Source organism: Oncorhynchus tshawytscha, linkage group LG07 (assembly GCF_018296145.1).
Source record: "Oncorhynchus tshawytscha isolate Ot180627B linkage group LG07, Otsh_v2.0, whole genome shotgun sequence".
NCBI classification, from domain to species: domain Eukaryota; kingdom Metazoa; phylum Chordata; class Actinopteri; order Salmoniformes; family Salmonidae; genus Oncorhynchus; species Oncorhynchus tshawytscha.
Genome location: NC_056435.1, coordinates 40,920,503 through 40,944,325, shown reverse-complemented (window position 1 = coordinate 40,944,325; position 23,823 = coordinate 40,920,503). Strand labels below are relative to the sequence as shown.

General features: G+C 47.7%; 1 protein-coding gene across 4 annotated transcripts in view; it reads right to left on the bottom strand.

Moving 5' to 3' along the window:
- The window catches only part of foxp4 (forkhead box P4), a 195,236-nt gene that overhangs the window by 51,130 nt on the left and 120,283 nt on the right, over positions 1–23,823 (bottom strand). For all 4 annotated transcript variants that reach the window (XM_042324411.1, XM_042324412.1, XM_042324413.1 and 1 more), the window contains exons 4-5: positions 14,920–15,042; positions 6,978–7,070 (exon numbers count right to left, since the gene is read on the bottom strand). In XM_042324411.1, the coding sequence (XP_042180345.1) occupies positions 6,978–7,070; positions 14,920–15,042 (216 nt within the window). The remainder of the gene's footprint in view (positions 1–6,977; positions 7,071–14,919; positions 15,043–23,823) is intronic.

The window sequence follows — 23,823 nt, the reverse complement described above, 5'->3', positions numbered from 1 at the left end:
CAGTCACAAACACACACACACGCGCGCACACACACAACATACACACACACACACGGTCCCAAATGGCTAGTGTGACAGACAGAGTCACTTCATCAAGCTGACTTCTGACCAGCCCAATGCACCACTCACAAACACGTACGCAAACACACACTCTTCCAGCATCACTTCTACACAGAAAAGAGCGAGTGGAACAATCAGAGAATAGAGAAGAGGTCAAAAAGTCACAGTCATCGATGCACAAACACTCAAAAAGGCACAGGGGAGATTTGTATTTTTTTAAATCCTACTCTCTCTCTCTCAATCCCCCTCTCTCTCCATCCCTCTCTCTCCACATCTCTCTCTCCCCATCTCTCCATCTCTCTCTCTCCATCTCTCTCTACCCATCTCTCTCTCTCCATCCCTCTCTCTCCATCTCTCTCTCTCCATATCTCTCTCTCCACCCCTCTCTCTCCATCCCTCTCTCTCCCATCTCTCTCTCTCCATCCCTCTCTCTCCATCCATCTCTCTCCATCTCTCTCTCCATCCCTCTCTCTCCATCTCTCTCTCTCCATATCTCTCTCCACCCCTCTCTCTCCATCCCTCTCTCTCTCTCCCATCCCCCTCTCACCATCCATCCCTCTCTCTCCCCCCCCTCTCTCCATCTCTCTCTCTCTCCATCTCTCTCTCTCTCTCCATCCCCCTCTCTCTCCATCCCTCCATCCCTCTCTCTCCATCCCTCCCTCTCTCTCCCTCCATCCCCCTCTCTCTCCATCTCTCTCTCTCCATCCCTCCATCCCCTCTCTCTCCCCCCTCTCTCTCCATCCCCCTCTCTCTCCATCCCTCCATCCCTCTCTCTCTCCATCCCTCTCTCTCCATCCCTCCATCCCTTTCTCTCTCTCCCCCTCTCTCTCCATCCCCCTCTCTCTCCATCTCTCCATCCCTCTCTCTCTCTCCCCATCTCTCTCCATCCCTCCCTCTCTCTCTCTCCCCCTCTCTTTCTCCATCCCTCCATCCCTTTCTCTCTCTCCCCCTCTCTCTCCATCCCCCTCTCTCTCCATCTCTCCATCCCTCTCTCTCTCTCCCCATCTCTCTCCATCCCTCCCTCTCTCCCTCTCTCCTTCTGGTGAATGACCAAAAGCGAACACAGAGCTTTTCCTCATTTAATCACATCTTTCCATCCATCTGATTTATCCATTATTATTAGAACTACTAATAAGAATAAATATCATAAACAAAAATAAATATCATATCATAAATAAATTACGGTCTCATCTGTGTACTACAGTACATAGGGGGTGCATCCCCTAGACACTCCCCCTATCCCCTAGGCACTTCCCCTATCCCCTAGGCACTTCCCCTATCCCTAGACATTTCCCCTATCCCCTAGGCACTTCCCCTAGACACTTCCCCTATCCCCTAGACACTTCCCCTATCCCCTAGGCACTTCCCCTATCCCCTAGGCACTTCTCATATCCCCTAGACACTTCCCCTATCCCCTAGGCACTTCCCCTATCCCCTAGGCACTTCCCCTATCCCCTAGGCACTTCCCCTATCCCCTAGACACTTCCCCTATCCCCTAGGCACTCACCCCCTATCCCCTAGACACTTCCCATATCCCCTAGGCACTTCCCCCCCATATCCCCTAGGACACTTCCCCTATCACCTATGCACTTCCCCTATCCCCTAGACACTTCCCCTTTCCCTAGGCACTTCCCCTATCCCCTAGACACTTCCCCTATCCCCTAGGCACTTTCCCTATTCCTTAGGCACTTCCCCTATCCCCTAGACCCTTCCCCTATCCCCTAGGCACTTCCCCTATCCCCTAGGCACTTCCCCTATCCCCTAGGCACTTCCCCTATCCCCTAGACACTTCCCCTATCCCCTAGGCACTAGACACTTCCCCTATCCCCTAGACACTTCCCCTATCCCCATAGACACTTCCCTATCCCCATATTCCCCTATGCCCTAGACACTTCCCCTATCACCTATGCACTTCCCCTATCCCCTAGGCACTTCCCCTATCCCCTAGACACTTCCCCTTTCCCCCTAGGCACTTCCCCTATCCCCTAGAAACTTCCCCTATCCCCTCGGCACTTCCCCTATCCCTTAGCACTTCCCCTATCCCTAGACACTTCCCCTATCCCCTAGGCACTTCCCCTATCCCCTAGGCACTTCCCCTATCCCCTAGACACTTCCCCTATCCCCTAGGCACTTCCCCTATCCCCTAGACACTTCCCTATCCCCTAGACACTTCCCTATCCCCTAGACACTTCCCTATCCCCTAGACACTTCCCCTATCACCTATGCACTTCCCCTATCCCCTAGGCACTTCCCCTATCCCCTAGACACTTCCCTTTCCCCTAGGCACTTCCCCTATCCCCTAGACACTTCCCTATCCCCTAGGCACTTTCCCTATTCCTAGACACTTCCCTATCCCCTAGACACTTCCCTATCCCTAGACACTTCCCCTATCCCCTAGACACTTCCCCTATCCCCTAGACACTTCCCCTATCCCCTATGCACTTCCCCTATCCCCTAGGCACTTCCCTATCCCCTAGACACTTCCCCTTTCCCCTAGGCACTTCCCTATCCCCTAGACACTTCCCCTATCCCTAGATCCCCTATCCCCTAGGCACTTCCCCTATCCCTAGGCACTTCCCCTATCTCCTAGACACTTCCCCTATCCCCTAGACACTTCCCCTATCCCCTAGACACTTTCCCTATCCCTAGACACTTCCCCCCTAGACACTTCCCCCTAGACACTTCCCTATCCCCTAGACACTTCCCCTATCCCCTAGGCACTTCCCCTATCCCCTAGGCACTTCCCTATCCCCTAGACACTTCCCCTATCCCCTAGACACTTCCCCTATCCCCTAGGCACTTCCCCACTTCCCCTATCCCATAGACACTTCCCCTATCCCCTAGACACTCCCCTATCCCCCCTAGGCACTTCCCCTATCCCCTAGACACTTCCCCTATCCCCTAGACACTTCCCCTATCACCTAGGCACTTCCCCTATCCTCTAGACACTTCCCCTATCCCCTAGACACTTCCCCTATCACCTAGGCCAGTGGTATTCAATGTCGGGGTGGCGACCACAGCTGCACTGTGGGTCGCCAACATGTTTTAAATAAGAGTACAGATCATTGTATGGGACAATATGCTATTTTTTTTGAGGAAGACAATAAAATAAAAACATGTTTTATGTATTTATTGGTTTCTATTCATTTTGATAGAGATTAAAATTATATTATTTGTTGATATACATTTGGGTTGGGGTGGAGTCGTGAGAAATGATGGCGGTAAAAATAGGGTCCCTGTTGAAAAAGTTTGAAAAAAACCACTGCCCTTCCCCTAAGTGTCTGCGGGTTTTTGTTTTTTCCTTTCAATTAAGACCTAGACAACCAAGTGAGGGGAGTTCCTTACTAATTATTGACCTTAATTCATCAATCAAGTACAAGGGTGCAGCAAAATCCCACAGACACTCTGCCCTCTGTGGGATGAGTTTGACACATGTGACCTAACCTCGATTTCCTGGGCACTTGATAAGCAGGTGACCTACATAGACCTATGTAACCTACCTGCCATACCCAATCTAACTAGTAGGTTGAGCACCGCCAGGCCTGGAGGTCCACAGCCCTGCTGCTTGTCCTTCTTCCTCTCAGTCCTGAGACACCAGGTGAATGGACACTCAGGCCAATCAATGTCATTAACCATTCAATTAACCACCAGCTAGCCAAGAAAACAAGCAGTATTGCGGTTCTGGAGGCATATTAATATGTCTGAGTTGGACTGTTGATGACTGTAAGGCATTGAGTTAGACTGTACAGCAGGCTTAGCTTTAGCTGAACACAGGAGATGATGCATGTCCACAACAGTGGGTATGGTGAACCATCAGACATCAACTGTGGTGTGTGTGGTGTGTGTGTTGTGTGTGTGTGGAAGAGTGTTTGTGACCAGTGTTTGCACTTGTCTGGTTGTTACAGGAAAACAAAACCGGAGACTCGGACAGGAGAAGGAAAAAAGAAAAAACAGCATCAGACACGGTCTCTACATGCAAGTCAACCACAACTGGTTTGCTTTGGTCACGGTTGAGTTGGCTGACCGCTGTAGGCGAGGGGGGAGAGGGTCCACAGGGAGAGGGGGATCAGGGATGAGAGAGGAGGAAAGGATGGCGGGAGGGAGAACGGAGGGATGATCTAGGGCGAACCTCCTCGTGCAATTCCCACAATGGTCTCTGGAGTCCATGAGCTCTCTAGAAGCCTGTCTCTGTTTCCTACCTGCTCTTTTCTCCTTCTTTCTCTCTCACTTCTCTCTCTCTCTCTCTCTCCCTCTTTCTCTCTCACTTTTCTCTTTCTCTCTCACTTCTCCTTTCCTCTGTTACTGTCACATCCCTCCTCTACTTTCTGAAAATTGGATGACGAGTGTGTGTTTGTATGTGGAGTGTGTGTGTGTGTGTTTGTATGTGGAGAGTGTGTGTGTTTGTATGTGTGAGAGTGTGTGTGTTTGTGATAAAATCACTATATTATTGTTGTCTTAGACACCTCTGACAACTGAGGCACTCAGCAAATTTCAGGTCTTCTGAGCAGAAACTTGAACGATGTGAAAATTCTGTGCAACTTCCAGCGCGAGTTTACTGTGAATATTGAGGCTGCACCTGCTAGAGGTTGACCGATTAATCAGAATGGCCGATTAATTAGGGCCGATTACATTGCACTCCACGAGGAGACTGTGTGGCAGGCTGACTACCTGTTATGCGAGTGCAGCAAGGAGCCACGGTAAGGTGCTAGCTAGCATTAAACTTATCTTATAAAAACAATCAGTCTTAACATAATCACTAGTTAACTAACTACACATGGTTGATGATATTACTAGTTTTCTAGCTTGTCCTGCGTTGCATATTATCGATGCGGTGCCTGTAAATTTATAATTGAATCACAGCCTACTTCACCAAACGGGTGATTTAACAAGCGCATTCGTGAAAAAAGCACTGTCGTTGCACCAATGTGTACCTAACCATAAACATCAACGCCTTTCTTAAAATCAATACTCAAGTATATATTTTTAAACCTGCATATTTAGTTAATATTGCCTGCTAACATAAATTTATTTTAACTAGGTAAATTGTGTCACTTCTCTTTCGTTCATTGCACGCAGAGTCAGGGTATATGCAACAGTTTGGGCCGCCTGGCTCATTGCGAACTAATTTGCCAGAAATGTACGTAATTATGACATAACATTGAAGGTTGTTCAAGGTAACAGGAATATTTAGATTTATGGATGCCACCCGTTAAGATAAAATACGGAACGGTTCCGTATTTCACTGAAAGAATAAACGTTTTGTTTTCTAAATGATAGTTTCCGGATTTGACCATATTAATGACCTAAGGCTCGTATTTCTGTGTGTTATTATGTTATAATTAAGTCTATGATTTGATATTTGATAGAGCAGTCTGACTGAGCGATGGTAGGCAGCAGCAGGCTCGTAAGCATTCATTCAAACAGCACTTCATTGTATTTGCCAGCAGCTCTTCGCTGTGCTTCAAGCATTGAGCTGTTTAGGACTTCAAATAGTCCTATAATTCCTATAATAACAAAATCTAAAACTTCTTACCTGGGAATATTGAAGACTCATGTTCTGAGCAAGGAACTGAAACGTTAGCTTTTTTACATAGCACATATTGCACTTTTACTTTCTTCTCCAACACTTTGTTTTTGTATTATTTAAACCAAACTGTACATGTTTCATTTTTTATTTGAGGCTAAATTGATTGTTATTGATGTATTATATTAGGTTAAAATAAAAGTGTTCATTCAGTATTGTGGTAATTGTCATTATTACAAATAAATAAATAAATAAAATCAGCCGATTAATCGGTATTGGCTTTTTTGGTCCTCCAATAATCGGTATCGGCGTTGAAAGATCATAATTGGTCAACCTCTAGTACCCGCTTTAAGTTACAGTTTCAGACAGTGGTCAAGAAGACTACTGTGGCTATTTGATCATAATGTAGGCCTAACAGAGTGGCCTTTCATGAAAAATAATGGAGAAAATGCATCCCATAACAGTTTAACATGGAAATAGCTGTTCTATCATTCAGCCTACAGTAGCAGACAATGTGTGGTGTTCAATGTAGGTCTACATTCCATGAGACTTCTGGAAAAAACAACATGCAGGGCTTGACATTAACCTGTTAATCCACTTTTCCTTCAGACAAGGAGGTGACTGAAAATGTTGTGTCGTTTGATGCAAAATAAAATGCATTACTATTCCCATACCATTATTACAGAGAATCAGAATTGAACCAACACCACCCTCCCAACATAACCTCTATGACAGTAATCTGGTGTGATTGATGTGGATGCTCTTTGTTGTTACGTGTTGTGATGCTACTTGATCCCCCAAGATCCCTGTTAGTGATTAAACCTTGCGGAGGTGCGTGTTGGCACCGTTCTCACCGACTGCGGGGGTTCATTGACAATTAAAAGTGTCAGACCCCTCTTATAGTGAGGCTACAACAGGATTTTACTTCATGCTTCACACACACACACACACACACACACACACACACACACACACACACACACACACACACACACACACACACACACACACACACACACACACACACACATTTACATGCCATGTAAATAAATACTTATCCTGCATTAAGACAGAGCTCTCTGTGAGTAGGGTTTGGCATGGTGTGTTAGCACAGAGAAATGTAAAGCCATATTCCATCACTACCATAATCCCTGTTTGGAAACGCAGAGTACACAACACAGAAATACAATAAGAGGACAGCAGGAGGAAAGGAGCGAATGATAGGATAAGAGGACAGGAGATCGAGTAGAAGAGGTGAACACTCTGCCCCAGTGCAAACGCTCACCTCCTTGGGCCCTTATCCACAATCCCCTAACTCACGTGTTGGCCACTTCAGCTGTGTACGCGTGTGCTTGTGAGTGCACTTGATAACACTACTCAGTAGGGGTCTCACCTCTTTGGCTGCCTGCTTCCCAGCCTGCTGCTGCTGCTGAGTCAGAAGCTGAAGATGCAGCTGCTCCTGCTGCTTCTTATAGTACTCCTGTAGCTGGGGAGGAGAGGAAGGAGGGAAAAGGGGAGGGAAATTGATCAAAAGCCTCCTGTGACAGCAAACCCCAGGCCTAGCTGCAATAACACAAGGTACAATAGAGAGCAGTAAGACTGAGAAGGCGTGTGTGTTTATGTGATGTAAAATCAGTTTCCACAACAACTAAAGCAGGTAGACAACATGTTATTGTAATGTGTATAGGTGTATAATGTGTATAGGTGTATAATGTGTATAATGTGTATAGGTGTATAATGTGTATAGGTGTATAATGTGTATAGGTGTATAATGTGTATAGGTGTATAATGTGTATAATGTGTATAGGTGTATAATGTGTATAGGTGTATAATGTGTATAGGTGTATAATGTGTATAGGTGTATAATGTGTATAGGTGTATAATGTGTATAGGTGTATAATGTGTATAGGTGTATAAGGTGTATAATGTGTATAAGGTGTATAATGTGTATAATGTGTATAGGTGTATAATGTGTATAATGTGTATAGGTGTATAATGTGTATAGGTGTATAATGTGTATAGGTGTATAATGTGTGCAGGGAGTGAACCTGCTGGAGAAGCATTATCACAAGGTAAAAGAGGTAGATAAACCAGTTAGCAAATACACACATCTTTCTAGATAAATGTTGATTCTCACGTGGTAAAATGATGAAGGAGTTAGAGAGAAGTGCAAACATGACCCAACAGGAGTGTTCTGTCCCTCTAGGGACAGATGTGCCAACATGACCCAACAGGAGTGTTCTGTCCCTCTAGGGACAGATGTGCAAACATGACCCAACAGGAGTGTTCTGTCCCTCTAGGGACAGATGTGCAAACATGACCTAAGGAGATGATTGTGGACCTCAGGAAACAGCAGAGGGAACACCCCCCTATCCACATCAATGGAACAGTAGTGGAGAGGGTAGCAAGTTTTAAGTTCCTCGGCATACACATTACAGACAAACTGAATTGGTCCACCCACACAGACAGCATCGTGAAGAAGGCGCAGCAGCGCCTCTTCAACCTCAGGAGGCTGAAGAAATTTGGCTTGTCACCAAAAGCACTCACAAACTTCTACAGATGCACAATCGAGAGCATCCTGGCGGGCTGTATCACCGCCTGGTACGGCAACTGCTCCGCCCACAACCGGAAGGCTCTCCAGAGGGTAGTGAGGTCTGCACAACGCATCACCGGGGGCAAACTACCTGCCCTCCAGGATACCTACACCACCCGATGTTACAGGAAGGCCATAAAGATCATCAAGGACATCAACCACCCGAGCCACTGCCTGTTCACCCCGCTATCATCCAGAAGGCGAGGTCAATACAGGTGCATCAAAGCTGGGACCGAGAGACTGAAAAACAGCTTCTATCTCAAGGCCATCAGACTGTTAAACAGCCACCACTAACATTGAGTGGCTGCTGCCAACACACTGACACTGACACTGACTCAACTCCAGCCACTTTAATAATGGGAATTGATGGGAAATGATGTAAAGATATCACTAGCCACTTTAAACAATTCTACCTTATATAATGTTACTTACCCTACATTATTCATCTCATATGCATACATATATACTGTACTCTATATCATTGACTGCATCCTTATGTAATACATGTATCACTAGCCACTTTAACTATGCCACTTTGTTTACATACTCATCTCACATGTATATACTGTACTCGATACCATCTACTGTATCTTGCCTATGCTGCTCTGTACCATCACTCATTCACATATCCTTATGTACACATTCTTTATCCCCTTACACTGTGTATAAGACAGTAGTTTTGGAATTGTTAGTTAGATTACTTGTTGGTTATTACTGCATTGTCGGAACTAGAAGCACAAGCATTTCGCTACACTCGCATTAACATCTGCTAACCATGTGTATGTGACAAATAAAATTTGATTTGATTTTTGATTTGATTTGACCCAACAGGAGTGTTCTGTCCCTCTAGGGACAGATGTGCAAACATGACCCAACAGGAGTGTTCTGTCCCTCTAGGGACAGATGTGTTGCTGAAGCCATGGAGAGACACACGTAGCTGTTTTTGTTTGACTTTCTTCCTTTAAAAATAGTTCTTTAATGTTCACCTGAAACACCTGGACAGCCCCGTAAATCTCAGTGCCCTACAGTAGCTGGCATGGAAAAGGCGTCGCCATAGCACCAGAGACACACTGTTATTTATGGGCTGCTTGCCTATCGGGTTGGGGGAGGAGGGACGTGTTCTGATGTGGTCATTTTGAAGGAGAATCAAGGTGTATCAGCCTGATCGCTAGAAATAAACTTTCATGTCGTTGTTTGAAAAGGTCCTGAGAGCGATATATACTCAGCGCTAAAATGAAACAAAAAAACATTTCCCAACACTGAACTCGAGATGCTCGGAGAGCGTTGCTCACACCACTGCGCCACAGCCGTTCACAATGCTCTAGCAAGCCGTGAGAACACTGATGATACCTGATGGTCCTTGCGCATCGTTTTTCATTATTTGGTTTTAAGGCTTCCCCAAACCATAGCCCTAACCTTAACCACTCAGAGTTAATGACTAAACTGTTAACCTGCGAGTTGTTTCTGTTTAATCCTGTAACCACGCAGAATTAAATAGACCTTCATCCATAACACGTCACATTTTGAAAGGAAGCTATGAAATCTTGTTGATCTTTATAGTCTGAAGTGAACAACTCGCCTAGTAACTGTTAAACGTAAAGTCATATGGTTTCAACCAGCCTGTGTTTCAGATCAGAGAAGATGAGGGAAGACAATAACAGGGAGCCACATTGGACTTCTACTGGCTGGTACTGTTACTACTGACGAGACACAGCCTGTTTCTGTTTGTCTGAACAACTAATCAATCATTTACCAAGGACACTCCATGAGGATAAGCATCTCCCTGTGCTCTGACGGCCTGTTGCAACAACAGGGGAATGTGTGTTTCTCTTTCTATTCCTCTGATTCTGTCCATTTCTCTTATTTATTCTTTGTTCCTCCCATTTTTCCCTCTGTCCCACCTCCCTGTCTTTCCATACTTCATAGGCAGAGTTAATCTCTCCTCTCCAAGTCAGTGGCTGCCTCCCTTTCACAGACACACACACACACACACACACGCATGCACACACAAGCTAGGCTGGTGCTGGAGAGTTGTAAGAATAATTAAGTGATAATTAAGGTATTTTTTATGATGTGATTCAGTGGCTCTGTAGCATTAAGAGAGCCACTCACCTTGCCAGCCTATTACCAGCCTATTACCGTGACCTTGCCTTGACTAACACACCGAGAAAGAAACCAGATCAGCTGTGGTGTAATTAAAGGTTAAAGGAAAAGTCAAGGTTAAAACACCACACACACACACACACACACACACACACACACACACACACACACACACACACACACACAGTGCAAAGTCTCCATGGGGATATGAAATGTAATGATCCAATGACTGATGTGGTCTGTGATTGCTGCATGTGGTGTGTGTGTGTGTGTGTGTGTGTGTGTGTGTGTGTGTGTGTGTGTGTGTGTGTGTGTGTGTGTGTGTGTGTGTGTGTGTGTGTGTGTGTGTGTGTGTGTGCGTGCTGATTTGTGGCTGATTTGCTGATATAGACTAGGTGGCAGTCATGGTGTGGTTAATTAAGTGGGAGAGTTGTGTTAAACTCAAGTGGTTTTAAAAGCAGAGGTAAAATGGCCTTACACAAGCGTGTGTGTGAGCGTGTGTGTGTGTGTAAGTGTTTCACCCCCACCGCCTCTCTCCTCGTTAGAGTAAAAAGACCTGTGCAAGCTCTTCTTAACCATCTCATTCCCAGAGAGACAGCCTATTTCCATTACCATCCATTTTGTCAGATTTTCCCACTGCAATTTATAATGGCCTAAAGAAACAATTCCTTATTAAATCTACTGTCTGTTCAAGCCCTGGACATATGTATGTGTGTTCAATTTATCTGTTGTAGCCCTGCCTCTGTCAGAACTACTGTTCTGTCTACACACTTTTAATAGCTGCCCATTCAACACGTACAGGAGAGGAAATGGGTGTACAGTCCATTCTGAAAGTATTCAGACACCTTGACTTTTTCCACATGTTGTTACATTACAGCCTTATTTTAGAATGAATAAAATACAATCCTCTTCAATCTACACACAATACCCCATAATGACAAAGCAAAAACAGGTTTTTAGACATTTTTGCAAATGTATTAAAAATAAAAACCTGAAATATCACATACATATTCAGACCCTTTACTCAGTACCTTGTTGAGAAAATTGGGAGAAACTCCCCAAATGCAGGTGTGCCAAGCTTGCAGTGTCATACCCAAGAAGACTCGAGGCTGCCTTGTGTATGACGCTACAAGCTTAACCCTAACCCTAACCCTAACCTGCATTTGGGGAGTTTCTACCATTTGTCTCAACAAAGTATTTTCCCCAGTCTGTGGTTATGAGCTCTCTGGAGCAGGTTTTCATCAAGAATATCTCGATCCTGACTAGTCTCCCAGTCCCTGCCACTGAAAAACATCACCACAGCATGATGCTGCCACCACCATGCTTCACCATAAGAATGGTGCTAGGTTTCCTCTAGACGTGACACTTGGCATTCAGGCCAAATACTTCAAGCTTGGTTTCATCAGACCAGTGAATCTTGTTTGTCATGGTCTGAGAGTCCTTTAGGTGCCTTTTGGCAAACTCCAAGCAGGCTGTCATGTGCCTGTTACTGAGGAGTGCCTTCCGTCTGGCAACTCTACCATAAAGGCCTGATTGGTGGTGTGCTGCAGAGATGGTTGTCCTTCTGGAGGGTTCTCCCATTTCCACAGAGGAACTCTGGAGCTCTGTCAGAGTGACCATCGGGTTCTTGGTCACATCCCTGACCAAGGCCCTTCTCCCCTGATAGGTCAGTTTGGCCGGGCAGCGAGCTCTAGGAAGAGTCTCTAGGTTCTCTAGGTTCCAAACTTCTTCCATTTAAGAATGATGGATGCCACTGTGTTCTTGGGGACCTTCATTGCTGCAGAAATGTTTTGGTACCCTTCCCCAGATCTGTGCCTCGACACAATGCTATCTTGGAGCTCTACAGACAATTCCTTCGACCTCATGGCTTGGTTTTTGCTCTGAGATGCAACTTTGGGACCTTATATAGACAGCTGTGTGCCTTTCCAAATCATGTCCAATCAATTGAGTTTACCACAGGTGGACTCCAATCAAGTTGTAGAAACATCTCAAGGATGATCAATGGAAACAGGAGGCTTTAAAAAAATAAAAAGTTTTCACTTCGTCATTATGGGGTATTGTGTGTAGATTGATGAGGGGAAAAAATTATGTAATCCATTTTAGAATAAGGATGTAACGTAACAAAATGTAGAAAAAGTCAAGGAGGGTGAATATTTTTTTTACATATTATTATATTATGATGATTGATTACTTATTATAATAAAGTATTTGTCACACCCTGATCTGTTTCACCTGTCTTTGTGATTGTCTCCACCCATCTCCAGATGTCACCTGTTTTCCCCATTAGTCCCCGGTGTATTTATCCCTGTTTCCTGTCTCTCTGTACCAGTTCGTCTTGTTTTGCCAAGTCAACCAGCGTTTTTCCTAGCTCCTATTTTCCCCAGTCTCTGTTTTTTCCTAGTTCTCCTGGCCCTAACCCTCCTGGCCCTAACCCTCCTGGCCCTAGCCCTCCTGGCCCTAACCCTCCTGGCCCTAGCCCTCCTGGCCCTAACCCTCCTGGCCCTAGCCCTCCTGGCCCTAGCCCTCCTGGCCCTAACCCTCCTGGCCCTAGCCCTCCTGGCCCTAGCCCTCCTGGTTTTGATCCTTGCATGTCCTGACGCCGAATCCGCCTGCCTGACCACTCTGCCTGTCCTGACCTCGAGCCTGCCTATCGCCTGGTACTGTTTGGACTCTGACCTGGTTTATGAACTCTCGCCTGTCCCTGACCTGCCTTTGTCTAGCCCTTTTGTCATAATAAAATATTGGAGTTCAACCATCTGCCTCCTGTATCTGCATTTGGGTCTCACCTTGTGCCCTTATAGTATTCAAACTTATTGTATCCCAACAATGGGACTGACATAGGCTTTAAGGGAACTCATACACTTCTGTAAGCGTCATTGAAGCTACAAAAATGTAAATGATCGACCTTAATATTTCATAACTATGCAACAGAACATTATGAACAGTAATTACATTTACACTCATGGGCGTCCCACATCTCAATAACCCAGCAGTTTTTAAAGAAAATAACCCAACTAAGTGACCCAACACCTGCAACCCAGCAGTTGGTTCAACCAAACAACCCAGCAGTTGGGTCAACCAAACAACCCACCAGTTGTGTCAACCAAACAACCCAGCAGTTGGTTCAACCAAACAACCCAGCAGTTGGGTCAACCAAACAACCCAGCAGTTGTGTCAACCAAACAACCCATCAGTTGTGTCAACCAAACAACCCAGCAGTTGGGTCAACCAAACAACCCATCAGTTGTGTCAACCAAACAACCCAGCATTTGGGTCAACCAAACAACCCAGCAGTTGTGTCAACCAAACAACCCACCAGTTGGGTCAACCAAACAACCCAGCAGTTGGGTCAACCAAACAACCCAGCAGTTGTGTCAACCAAACAACCCAGCAGTTGGTTCAACCAAACAACCCAGCAGTTGGTTCAACCAAACAACCCAGCAGTTGGTTCAACCAAACAACCCAGCAGTTGGGTCAACCAAACAACCCACCAGTTGGGTCAACCAAACAACCCACCAGTTGGGTCAACCAAACAACCCAGCAGTTGGGTCAACCAAACAACCCAGCAGTTGTGTCAACCAAACAACCCACCAGTTGGGTCAACCAAACAACCCAGCAGTTGTGTCAACCAAACAACCCACCAGTTGGGTCAACCAAACGACCCAGCAGTTGGTTCAACCAAACAACCCACCAGTTGCGTCAACCTAACAACCCAGCAGTTGGGTAAACCAAACAACCCAGCAGTTGGGTCAACCAAACAACCCACCAGTTGGGTCAACCAAACAACCCACCAGTTGGGTCAACCAAACAACCCAGCAGTTGTGTCAACCAAACAACCCACCAGTTGGGTCAACCAAACGACCCAGCAGTTGGTTCAACCAAACAACCCACCAGTTGCGTCAACCTAACAACCCAGCAGTTGGGTAAACCAAACGACCCAGCAGTTGGGTCAACCAAACAACTCATTTTAGAGTGTGTGTATTTGCGTGTGGTGTGTGTATGTGTATTTTTGTGAGTGTGTATGTGGACTAATTTGCGAACGTGTGTGAGGTGAGAAGGTCGGGGGGCGTGTTTGGTGCTAGCAATGACAGCGTTGTGTTAAATATTTGACAGTTGTGTTGTATGTGTGGGTGTGTGATTGTGTGTTATGTGTGTGATGTGTGTTAAATATTTGACAGACTTGAGATGTTGCCTGCCAGGTAAGAGTGGTTGCCATGCCGAACCAAACAGAACAAACACACTCCCGCCTCCAACACACACCCAGATCATTGCACCTCATCATACACCCCTCACCAACCAACAACCAGGACATGTTAACTGGTGCCCAAAGACGGCTAACATAAGCTCTCGCTGGCTGCGAAGTGTGTGTGTGGCTGAGTGTGTGGCTGGGTGTTACATTGCTAAAATAAGCATTTGTAAGTGTTTGGCTATGCTCACTGATGGGGAGGTGCTCGAGGACTAAACAGGCTTTATAGAATTGGCAAGTGTGAGACTGTGTGTGTGTGTGTGTGTGTGTGTGTGTGTGTGTGCTGTGCCAGAGGATACAATCACAACCAGTGTCAGCACCTCAACATAGACACATCTAGACATGCTGGGCTGGGGCTGAGCCCAGGAAGGAGTGTGTGTGTGTGTGTGTTACCTGCTGAAGCATAAGGGCCTGTTGTTGTTGCAGCAGGGCCTGTAGCTGAGGAGGGGACAGGATCTGCTGCATCTGTTGAGGACTGATCATCTGGGGGGTCAACATAGCCATGGACATTGGCACCTAGAAGGAGTGGACCACAGAGAGTTGCATATATAGCACACACACTCACATGTATGTGCACACAAGCACACACGCACAAACACACACACATCCTTGACACTGTGACACACACTGCTGGCATCGTGATAAAGTTGGCACTGTGTGTGTGAAATCGAAGAGAGATAAAAACCTAGCGATGTAATCTCCCTATGGAATATAAAGTCTTATCTGCTCCAATAAACAGATGATTATGAGTCTCCATCCACACAATCAGGTCTTTGAGAGCAGAAAGGCACAACAAACAATCAGATCAGATGTTATCTGGGGAAAGGCTGGAGGCAGGCTGGGACACAGACACATTTGGCAGCAACGGGTGATGCGCCGCGCTAGCAGATTCTAAACACACACACACACAAACACACACACACACAGATTTGGCAGCGTGCAGTGATGCATCGGGATAGCAGATACGGCGCAATGCTAATCTGATTACAAACATACTGTGACTGAATGGAGACAAACTAACCGCTCAGAGAATAACACACCACTGACAGAGTAACAGAAAGCATTGGTGATATCCTCTGGCCAGGAGCTAACGCAAACAGCATCCACCTGTCGATTGAACACACATACAAGCACGTACTGCATGGTACGCACACACATCCACCTGATGATTAAGTGCTTTCCTCCTCAGTCAGTGAATTTGCCTTGAACACTACAGATTTCACAGCCATCAAGTAAACTCCACAGTCAGCCCACAGAGAGAGAGAAGAGGGGAGAGAAGAGGGGAGAGAAGAGGGAAGAGAAGAGAGGGAGAGAGAGAGCGAGAGAGCAAGAGAGAGAGAGAGAGAGCGAGAGAGAGAGAGAGAGAGAGAGAGAGAGAGAGAGAGAGAGAGAGAGAGAGAGAGAGAGAGAGAGAGAGAGAGAGAGAGAGAGAGAGAGAGAGAGAGAGAGAGAGAGAGAGAGAGAGAGAGAGAGAGAGAGAGAGAGAGAGAGAGAGAGAGAGCAGAGAGAGAGAGAGAGAGAGAGAGAGAGAGAGAGAGAGAGAGAGAGAGCGAGAGAGAGAGAGAGAGAGAGAGAGAGAGAGAGAGAGAGAGAGAGAGCGAGAGAGAGAGAGAGAGAGAGAGAGAGAGAGAGAGAGAGAGAGAGAGAGACAGAGAGAGAGAGAGACGAGAGAGAGAGAGAGAGAGAGAGAGAGAGAGAGCGAGAGAGAGAGAGAGCGAGAGAGAGAGAGAGAGAGAGAGAGAGAGAGAGAGAGAGAGAGAGAGAGAGAGAGAGAGAGAGAGAGAGAGAGAGAGCGAGAGAGAGAGAGAGAGAGAGAGAGAGAGAGAGAGAGAGAGAGAGAGAGAGAGAGAGAGAGAGAGAGAGAGAGAGAGAGAGAGAGAGAGAGAGAGAGAGAGAGAGAGAGAGAGAGAGAGACAGAGAGAGAGAGAGAGAGAGAGAGAGAGAGAGAGAGAGAGAGAGAGAGAGAGAGAGAGAGAGAGAGAGAGAGAGAGAGAGAGAGAGAGAGAGAGAGAGAGAGAGAGAGAGAGAGAGAGAGAGAGAGAGAGAGAGAGAGAGAGAGAGAGAGAGAGAGAGAGAGAGAGAGAGCGAGAGAGAGAGAGAGAGAGAGAGAGAGAGAGAGAGAGAGCAAGAGAGAGAGAGAGAGAGAGAGAGAGAGAGAGAGAGAGAGAGAGAGAGAGAGAGAGAGAGAGAAAGACTGAGAAGATAGAAATAGACAGATTAAAAAAGAGAGCAAGACAAATCCATGCTGTTGTTGAGTCCTACACTCTTAGAATTCGTGGTGACTTCAGGAACCCTGGAGTTCCTCAAGGAACCATTGCTAGTCAAATGTTCATATTTACACCTTTGGTTAATTGCGGGGTTCTGGATTGGAGGTGTAGCTTAGTAGGGGCGTGGCTTTCATATATATATCTCTATGGGCCACCTGTTAGAGTCCATGTCATTCCTGTTCATCTGTTCTGTTGTATTGTCATCCCATGTTAAGGTTGAACACTGATAGTTTTGTAGCTTTAATGAGTGTAACAGAGGTGTATGAGTTCCTCAAGAGCCTATGCAAATCCCAAAGTTGGAATAGTTACCACTTTATTACTGTGTGTAATCAGCCATGTTAATTGTATTAATATAGTAGAATATGTAATATGCATAAATGTTCAAGGAAGATTTTAATTTAGCCAATTTAACATGGTGAACAGGAATGACATAAACCACCCCTCCAATGATAGGCTGCTACCCCCCAATATATTATTAAAAAGGTTTAAATTGAGCCCTTCCCATCACAAAAAGGTTCCGGGTTTCAACCTTCACACAGAAGTTCCTTGAAAAACCCTTTTCAGAGGGGTTTTGGCAACCCAGTGTGGCAACCCAAAAGGTTCTTCCAGGCACTTTTACAGCTGATACCCAGCAGGTGAGCTATGATCCTCTTTCACGAGAGATGAAGTGAAAGAGAGACATGATAACCTCTTCCTTTACAGCCCACAGCTCAATAGAAATAATACTCTGTGCTCAATACAAATAAGGCCTGTTAGGAAGAGATGGCTGCTTTAACAGAGATATACGACCCTGGGTTAGAACCTCCCCTATATGGACATTCATCTCAAATCCCCACGCGGAAAAACACAGCTTTTCTCTCTCTGCCTCTCCCCTCCCTCTCTCTCTCCCTCTCTCTCCTCGCTCTGTTTGTTTCTCTCTCTCTCTGCCTCTCTCCCCTCCCTCTCTCTCTTCCTCTCTCTCTGCCTCTCTCCCCTCCCTCTCTCTCTTCCTCTCTCCCCTCCCTCTCTCTCTTCCTCCTCACTCTCTGCCTCTCTCCCCTCCTCTCTCTCTTCCTCTCTCCCCCTCTCTCTCTTCCTCTCTCTCCTCGCTCTGTTTGTTTCTCTCTCTCTCTGCCTCTCTCTCTTCCTCTCTCTCTGCCTCTCTCCCTCCCTCTCTCTCTTCCTCTCTCCCCTCCCTCTCTCTCTGCCTCTCTCCCCTCCCTCTCTTCTGCCTCTCTCCCCTCTGATCTCTTTCTCTCCCTCCCTCTCTCTCTTCCTCTCTCCCCTCGAGTTTGTTTCTCTCTCTCTCTGCCTCTCTCCCCTCCCTCTCTCTCTTCCTCTCTCTCTGCCTCTATCCCCTCCCTCTCTCTCTTCCTCTCTCTCTGCCTCTCTCCCCTCCCTTCTCTCTTCTCTCTCCCTCGCTCTGTTTGTTTCTCTCTCTCTCTTCCTCTCTCTCCTCGCTCTGTTTGTTTCTCTCTCTCTCCCTCTCTCCCCTCGCTCTGTCTGTTTCCCTCTCTTCTTCCTCTCTCTCCTCGCTCTGTTTGTTTCTCTCTCTCTTCCTCTCTCCCCTCACTCTGTCTGTTTCCCTCTCTCTTCCTCTCTCCCTCGCCATGTTTGTTTCTCTCTCTCTCTTCCTCTCTCCCCTCGCTCTGTTTGTTCCCTCTCTCTCTTCCTCTCTCCCCTCGCTCTGTTTGTTCCCTCTCTCTCTGCCTCTCTCCTCCTTCTGTCTGTTTCCCTCTCTCTCAGCCTCTCCCCCTCTCTGTCTGTTTCCCTCTCTCTCTGCCTCTCTCCTCCTCGCTCTGTCTGTTTCCCTCTCTCTCTGTCTCTCTCCCCCTCGCTCTGTCTGTTTCCCTCTCTCTCTGCCTCTCTCCTCCTCAGTCTGTCTGTTCCCTCTCTCTCTGCCTCTCTCCCCCTCGCTCTGTTTGTTTCTCTCTCTCTCTTCCTCTCTCTCCTCGCTCTGTCTGTTTCCCTCTCTCTCTTCCTCTCTCTCCTCGCTCTGTTTGTTTCTCTCTCTCTCTTCCTCTCTCTCCTCACTCTGTCTGTTTCCCTCTCTCTCTTCCCTCTCTCCTCGCTCTGTTTGTTTCTCTCTCTCTCTTCCTCTCTCTCCTCACTCTGTCTGTTTCCCTCTCTCTCTTCCTCTCTCTCCTCACTCTGTCTGTTTCCCTCTCTCTCTTCCTCTCTCTCCTCGCTCTGTTTGTTTCTCTCTCTCTCTTCCTCTATCCCCTCGCTCTGTTTGTTCCCTCGCTCTCTGTCTCTCTCCTCGCTCTGTTTGTTCCCTCTCTCTCTTCCTCTCTCTCCTCGCTCTGTTTGTTTCTCTCTCTCTCTTCCTCTATCCCCTCGCTCTGTTTGTTCCCTCTCTCTCTGTCTCTCTCCTCGCTCTGTTTGTTCCCTCTCTCTCTTCCTCTCTCTCTCCTGTTTCTCTCTCTCTCTGTCTCTCTCCCCCTCGCTCTGTTTGTTTCTCTCTCTTCCTCTCTCTCCTCGCTCTGTTTGTTTCTCTCTCTTCCTCTCTCTCCTCGCTCTGTTTGTTTCTCTCTCTTCCTCTCTCTCCTCGCTCTGTTTGTTTCTCTCTCTTCCTCTCTCTCCTCGCTCTGTTTGTTTCTCTCTCTCTGTCTCTCTCCCCCTCGCTCTGTTTGTTTCTCTCTCTCTCTGTCTCTCTCCCCCTCGCTCTGTTTGTTTCTCTCTCTCTCTTCCTCTCTCCCCTCGCTCTGTTTGTTTCCCTCTCTCTCTTCCTCTCTCCCCTCGCTCTGTTTGTTTCTCTCTCTCTCTGTCTCTCTCCCCCTCGCTCTGTTTGTTTCCCTCTCTCTCTTCCTCTCTCCCCTCGCTCTGTTTGTTTCCCTCTCTCTTCCTCTCTCCCCTCGCTCTGTTTGTTTCTCTCTCTCTGTCTCTCCCCCTCGCTCTGTTTGTTTCCCTCTCTCTCTTCCTCTCTCCCCTCGCTCTGTTTGTTTCTCTCTCTCTCTGTCTCTCTCCCCCTCGCTCTGTTTGTTTCCCTCTCTCTCTTCCTCTCTCCCCTCGCTCTGTTTGTTTCTCTCTCTCTCTGTCCTCTCTCCCCCTCGCTCTGTTTGTTTCTCTCTCTCTCTTCCTCTCTCCCCTCGCTCTGTTTGTTTCCCTCTCTCTCTCCTCTCTCCCCTCGCTCTGTTTGTTTCTCTCTCTCTCTTCCTCTCTCCCCTCGCTCTGTTTGTTTCCCTCTCTCTCTTCCTCTCTCTCCTCGCTCTGTTTGTTTCTCTCTCTCTCTGTCTCTCTCCTCCTCGCTCTGTTTGTTTCTCTCTCTCTCTTCCTCTATCCCCTCGCTCTGTTTGTTCCCTCTCTCTCTTCCTCTCTCCCCTCGCTCTCTTTGTTCCCTCTCTCTCTGCCTCTCTCCCCTCGCTCTGTCTGTTTCCCTCTCTCTCTGCCTCTCTCCTCCTCGCTCTGTCTGTTCCCTCTCTCTCTGCCTCTCTCCCCCTCGTTCTGTCTGTTTCCCTCTCTCTCTGCCTCTCTCCCCCACGCTCTGTCTGTTTCTCTCTCTCTCTGCCTCTCTCCCCTGCCTCTCTCCTCCTCGCTCTTTCTGTTCCCCCTCTCTCTGCCTCTCTCCCCCTCATTCTGTCTGTTTCCCTCTCTCTCTGCCTCTCTCCCCCTCGCTCTGTCTGTTTCTCTCTCTCTCTGCCTCTCTCCCCCTCGCTCCGTCTGTTTCCCTCTCTCTCTGCCTCTCTCCCCCCTCGCTCTGTCTGTTTCCCTCTCTCTCTGCCTCTCTCCCCCTCGCTCTCTCTGTTTCCCTCTCTCTCTGCCTCTCTCCCCTCGCTCTGTCTGTTTCCTCTCTCTCTGCCTCTCTCCCCCTCGCTCTGTCTGTTTCTCTCTCTCTCTGCCTCTCTCCCCCTCGCTCTGTCTGTTTCCCTCTCTCTCTGCCTCTCTCCCCCTCGCTCTGTCTGTTTCTCTCTCTCTCTGCCTCTCTCCCCCTCGCTCTGTCTGTTTCCCTCTCTCTCTGCCTCTCTCCCCCTCGCTCTGTCTGTTTCTCTCTCTCTCCTTGTCTCTAGTTCTGTTCTTCCGTCTCTCTGTTTCTCTCTCTCTCTCACTCTCTCATTCTGATATTGGCAGTCATCTGTTTGGCAGCGCTGCATGGCTGCGCGTCTCCCTGAGCAGTCTATTTATTCGCTGCCTGAGGGGCGGCAGGGGAGAGAGGGAGGGAGAGAGAGAGAGATAAACAGAGAGACAAAGAGGAAGAGCTGTCAGTGGTAAATTAAATCTGTAAAGGGCTGATTTGACTTTGTAAACAAGATTGGCCATAAATACTAACACCCTCCCTCCCTCCCTGTGTTATCAGCTGCAGCCTGTGTGTCGGGCCCTGTCCAATCCCTTATTGTAAGCTGCCATATCGTGATCAAACAAGCCATCCATATCACAACACACTCAGGGAGAGGAGGGGAGAGGGGGAGACTGAGAGGGAGGGTGAAGGTAAGGGGTAAAGGGAACAAGGGTAGACAGGTACAAGGGTGGGTGCCAAGAGATCTGCGTCTATCGACCTGTCTTTCTGTGTGTCTGTAGAGGGAGAGTGACCCCTTATTGTTTATCTGACATCCACACAGAGAGGATCACAGTGACATAACAACACACAACACACAATCAACTGGGACCTGGGCATTAGGAGGGCAAATGATAGTGTGAGGGGGGGTGAGGAAGGGTGAGGTGAGGGTGAGCAGGTGAGGCGGCGTGGGTGAGGAGCAGGTGAGGGTGAGTAAGGGTGAGGTGGGGGTGAGCAGGTGAGGCGGCATGGGTGAGGAGCAGGTGAGGGTGAGGAAGGGTGAAGTGGGGGTGAGCAGGTGAGGGTGAGGAAGGGTGAGATGGGGGTGAGCAGGTGAGGGTGAGGAAGGGTGAGATGGGGTGAGAAGGTGAGGGTGAGGTGCAGGTGAGGGTGAGGAAGGGTGAGGTGAGGGTGAGGGTGAGGAGGAAGGGTGAGAAGGTGAGGGTGAGGAGCAGGTGAGGGTGAGGAAGGGTGAGATGAGGGTGAGAAGGTGAGGGTGAGGAGCAGGTGAGGGTGAGGAAGGGTGAGGTGGGGGTGAGCAGGTGAGGGTGAGGAAGGGTGAGATGGGGGTGAGCAGGTGAGGGTGAGGAAGGGTGAGATGGGGGTGAGAAGGTGAGGGTGAGGTGCAGGTGAGGGTGAGGAAGGTTGAGGTGAGGGTGAGGAGCAGGTGAGGGTGAGGAAGGGTGAGAAGGTGAGGAGCAGGTGAGGGTGAGGAAGGGTGAGGTGAGGGTGAGGAAGGGGTGGTGTACGCTTGGTGTCACAGCAGTTTGAATCCGCCAGCGCTGCCGGTGCTACTCGTCACTCTTGGCTGGAAAATGAAAACCTGTAATTAATTGCTCTTGTGCATCCCATTCTCTCCTCCTGTCAAACACACACACACACACACACACACACACACACACACACACACACACACACACACACACACACACACACACACACACACAGTCTCTCCCCCTAACAACCCATACATTCTATTTTATACACATGCTCATTGACATTTTCAAGTTGCTGGCGCAATTATTACTGTAGTTATAGTACCTTTCTGTGTGTTGCCGGATGCACTGGTGGCAAGTCTGAAAACGTGTGTGTTTGTCTGTTCATGTGTGTGTGTAGTGTGTGACTGGGGCTGAAAGCTGAGTTGTTAAGGTTTGATGCTGTTAATTGCCCCTATAATCTAATATCACAAAGCGGTGTGATTACGGAAGCGCGCAGTGCGTCGGCTATACCTCGCCACCGCCTCCCAGCGCCAGGGAGAAAACAAAAGGGGCGCCATTAGCGGTTTGACGGGCCCTAACAAAAGACGCTCACAATGTGGAATTATATTTTCATTCGGCTTTGTCTCTCCCTCTGAATGATTTCTTCCCTTTCATTGTCCTGTGAATAGGGGAGAGAGTGAAAAGCCAGGCAGTTTGAAGTCAGCCATTTATTAAATGCATTTCATTTTTCCCTCTCCTCTCTCTTCTTCTTTCTTCCCTTGGCGTTGCATGTTAATTTAAAAGAGAGAGATGCGAGGTAGATTAGTAGGAGCGGAGGTGGAGAGGGGGGAGAGGGGGATGAGACAGCTAACACATCCAGGCTCCACTCTCAAACCTAGACAAAGACACACGTTCCCTTTCAGAGAGACCGGAGAGAGAGGACGGAAGGGACAGGGGGAAAGAGAGGACATGGACAGAGAGACAAATTACAGACAGGAGGAATCAGCGAGGGGGATTGGTAGAAGAAGGAGAAAGAGAGAATGCACTATGTGCGATCTGGTCTGGTACATGACTAAAGCCTGTGTGTATGTGTGTGTGTGTGTGTGTGTGTGTGTGTCTGTGTGTATCTGTATGACAGATCTGTATGACAGACACACAGCACCATAAAAGTAAGAGACTGACAGAGGTCAACCTTTGCCACAGAGAGACACAGAATGAAGGGAGGAGAAGAGGATGAGAGGGGGAGGAGAAAGAGAGGGGGGGAGAGAAGGGGAGGAGAGAGACACAACCATGTCGTTTCCAGAGAGTGGAGGGGTAATTAGAGAGGTTGTTTGAAGAGGGAGTTTAACTGATTAACAAACGAAGAGAGGGAGCGAGGGAGAGAGAGAGAGATGGAAGGCGAAAAAGTAAAAGGCATCGCATCCCAGAGGGAGGGAGAGAGGGAGAGAGGGAGAGAGGGAGAGAGGGTGATGTATCATGCATTTCAATGAGGCTAGATCTCGCACTCCTCTCCTCCCTAGATGACTTTTCATTCCAGACAAGGAGAGCCCTGATTTCCATTTCAGATGAAATCACATGGATGTGAGCAGCTATGGAGCACGGCTGGACCAGCTAATAACCACACTGTAGACTCAGGCCTGGATTCAAAAGGAACGCATGACATTTCATATGGTGGTTGGGGAATGAAAGCCATAAATTGCAAGATTTCCAAACTCTTTTAGGATGATGACCCTGCTGTATGGGTGAAGATAGAACTATGGAAAGGGTATTTTTATTTTCAATAAGTTCTTGACAAGAAACCAGTGAGGTGGATGGGTGTGTTGGTGGAGGGGTCGTTTCAACTGTTAAGGCCAGTCTAGTT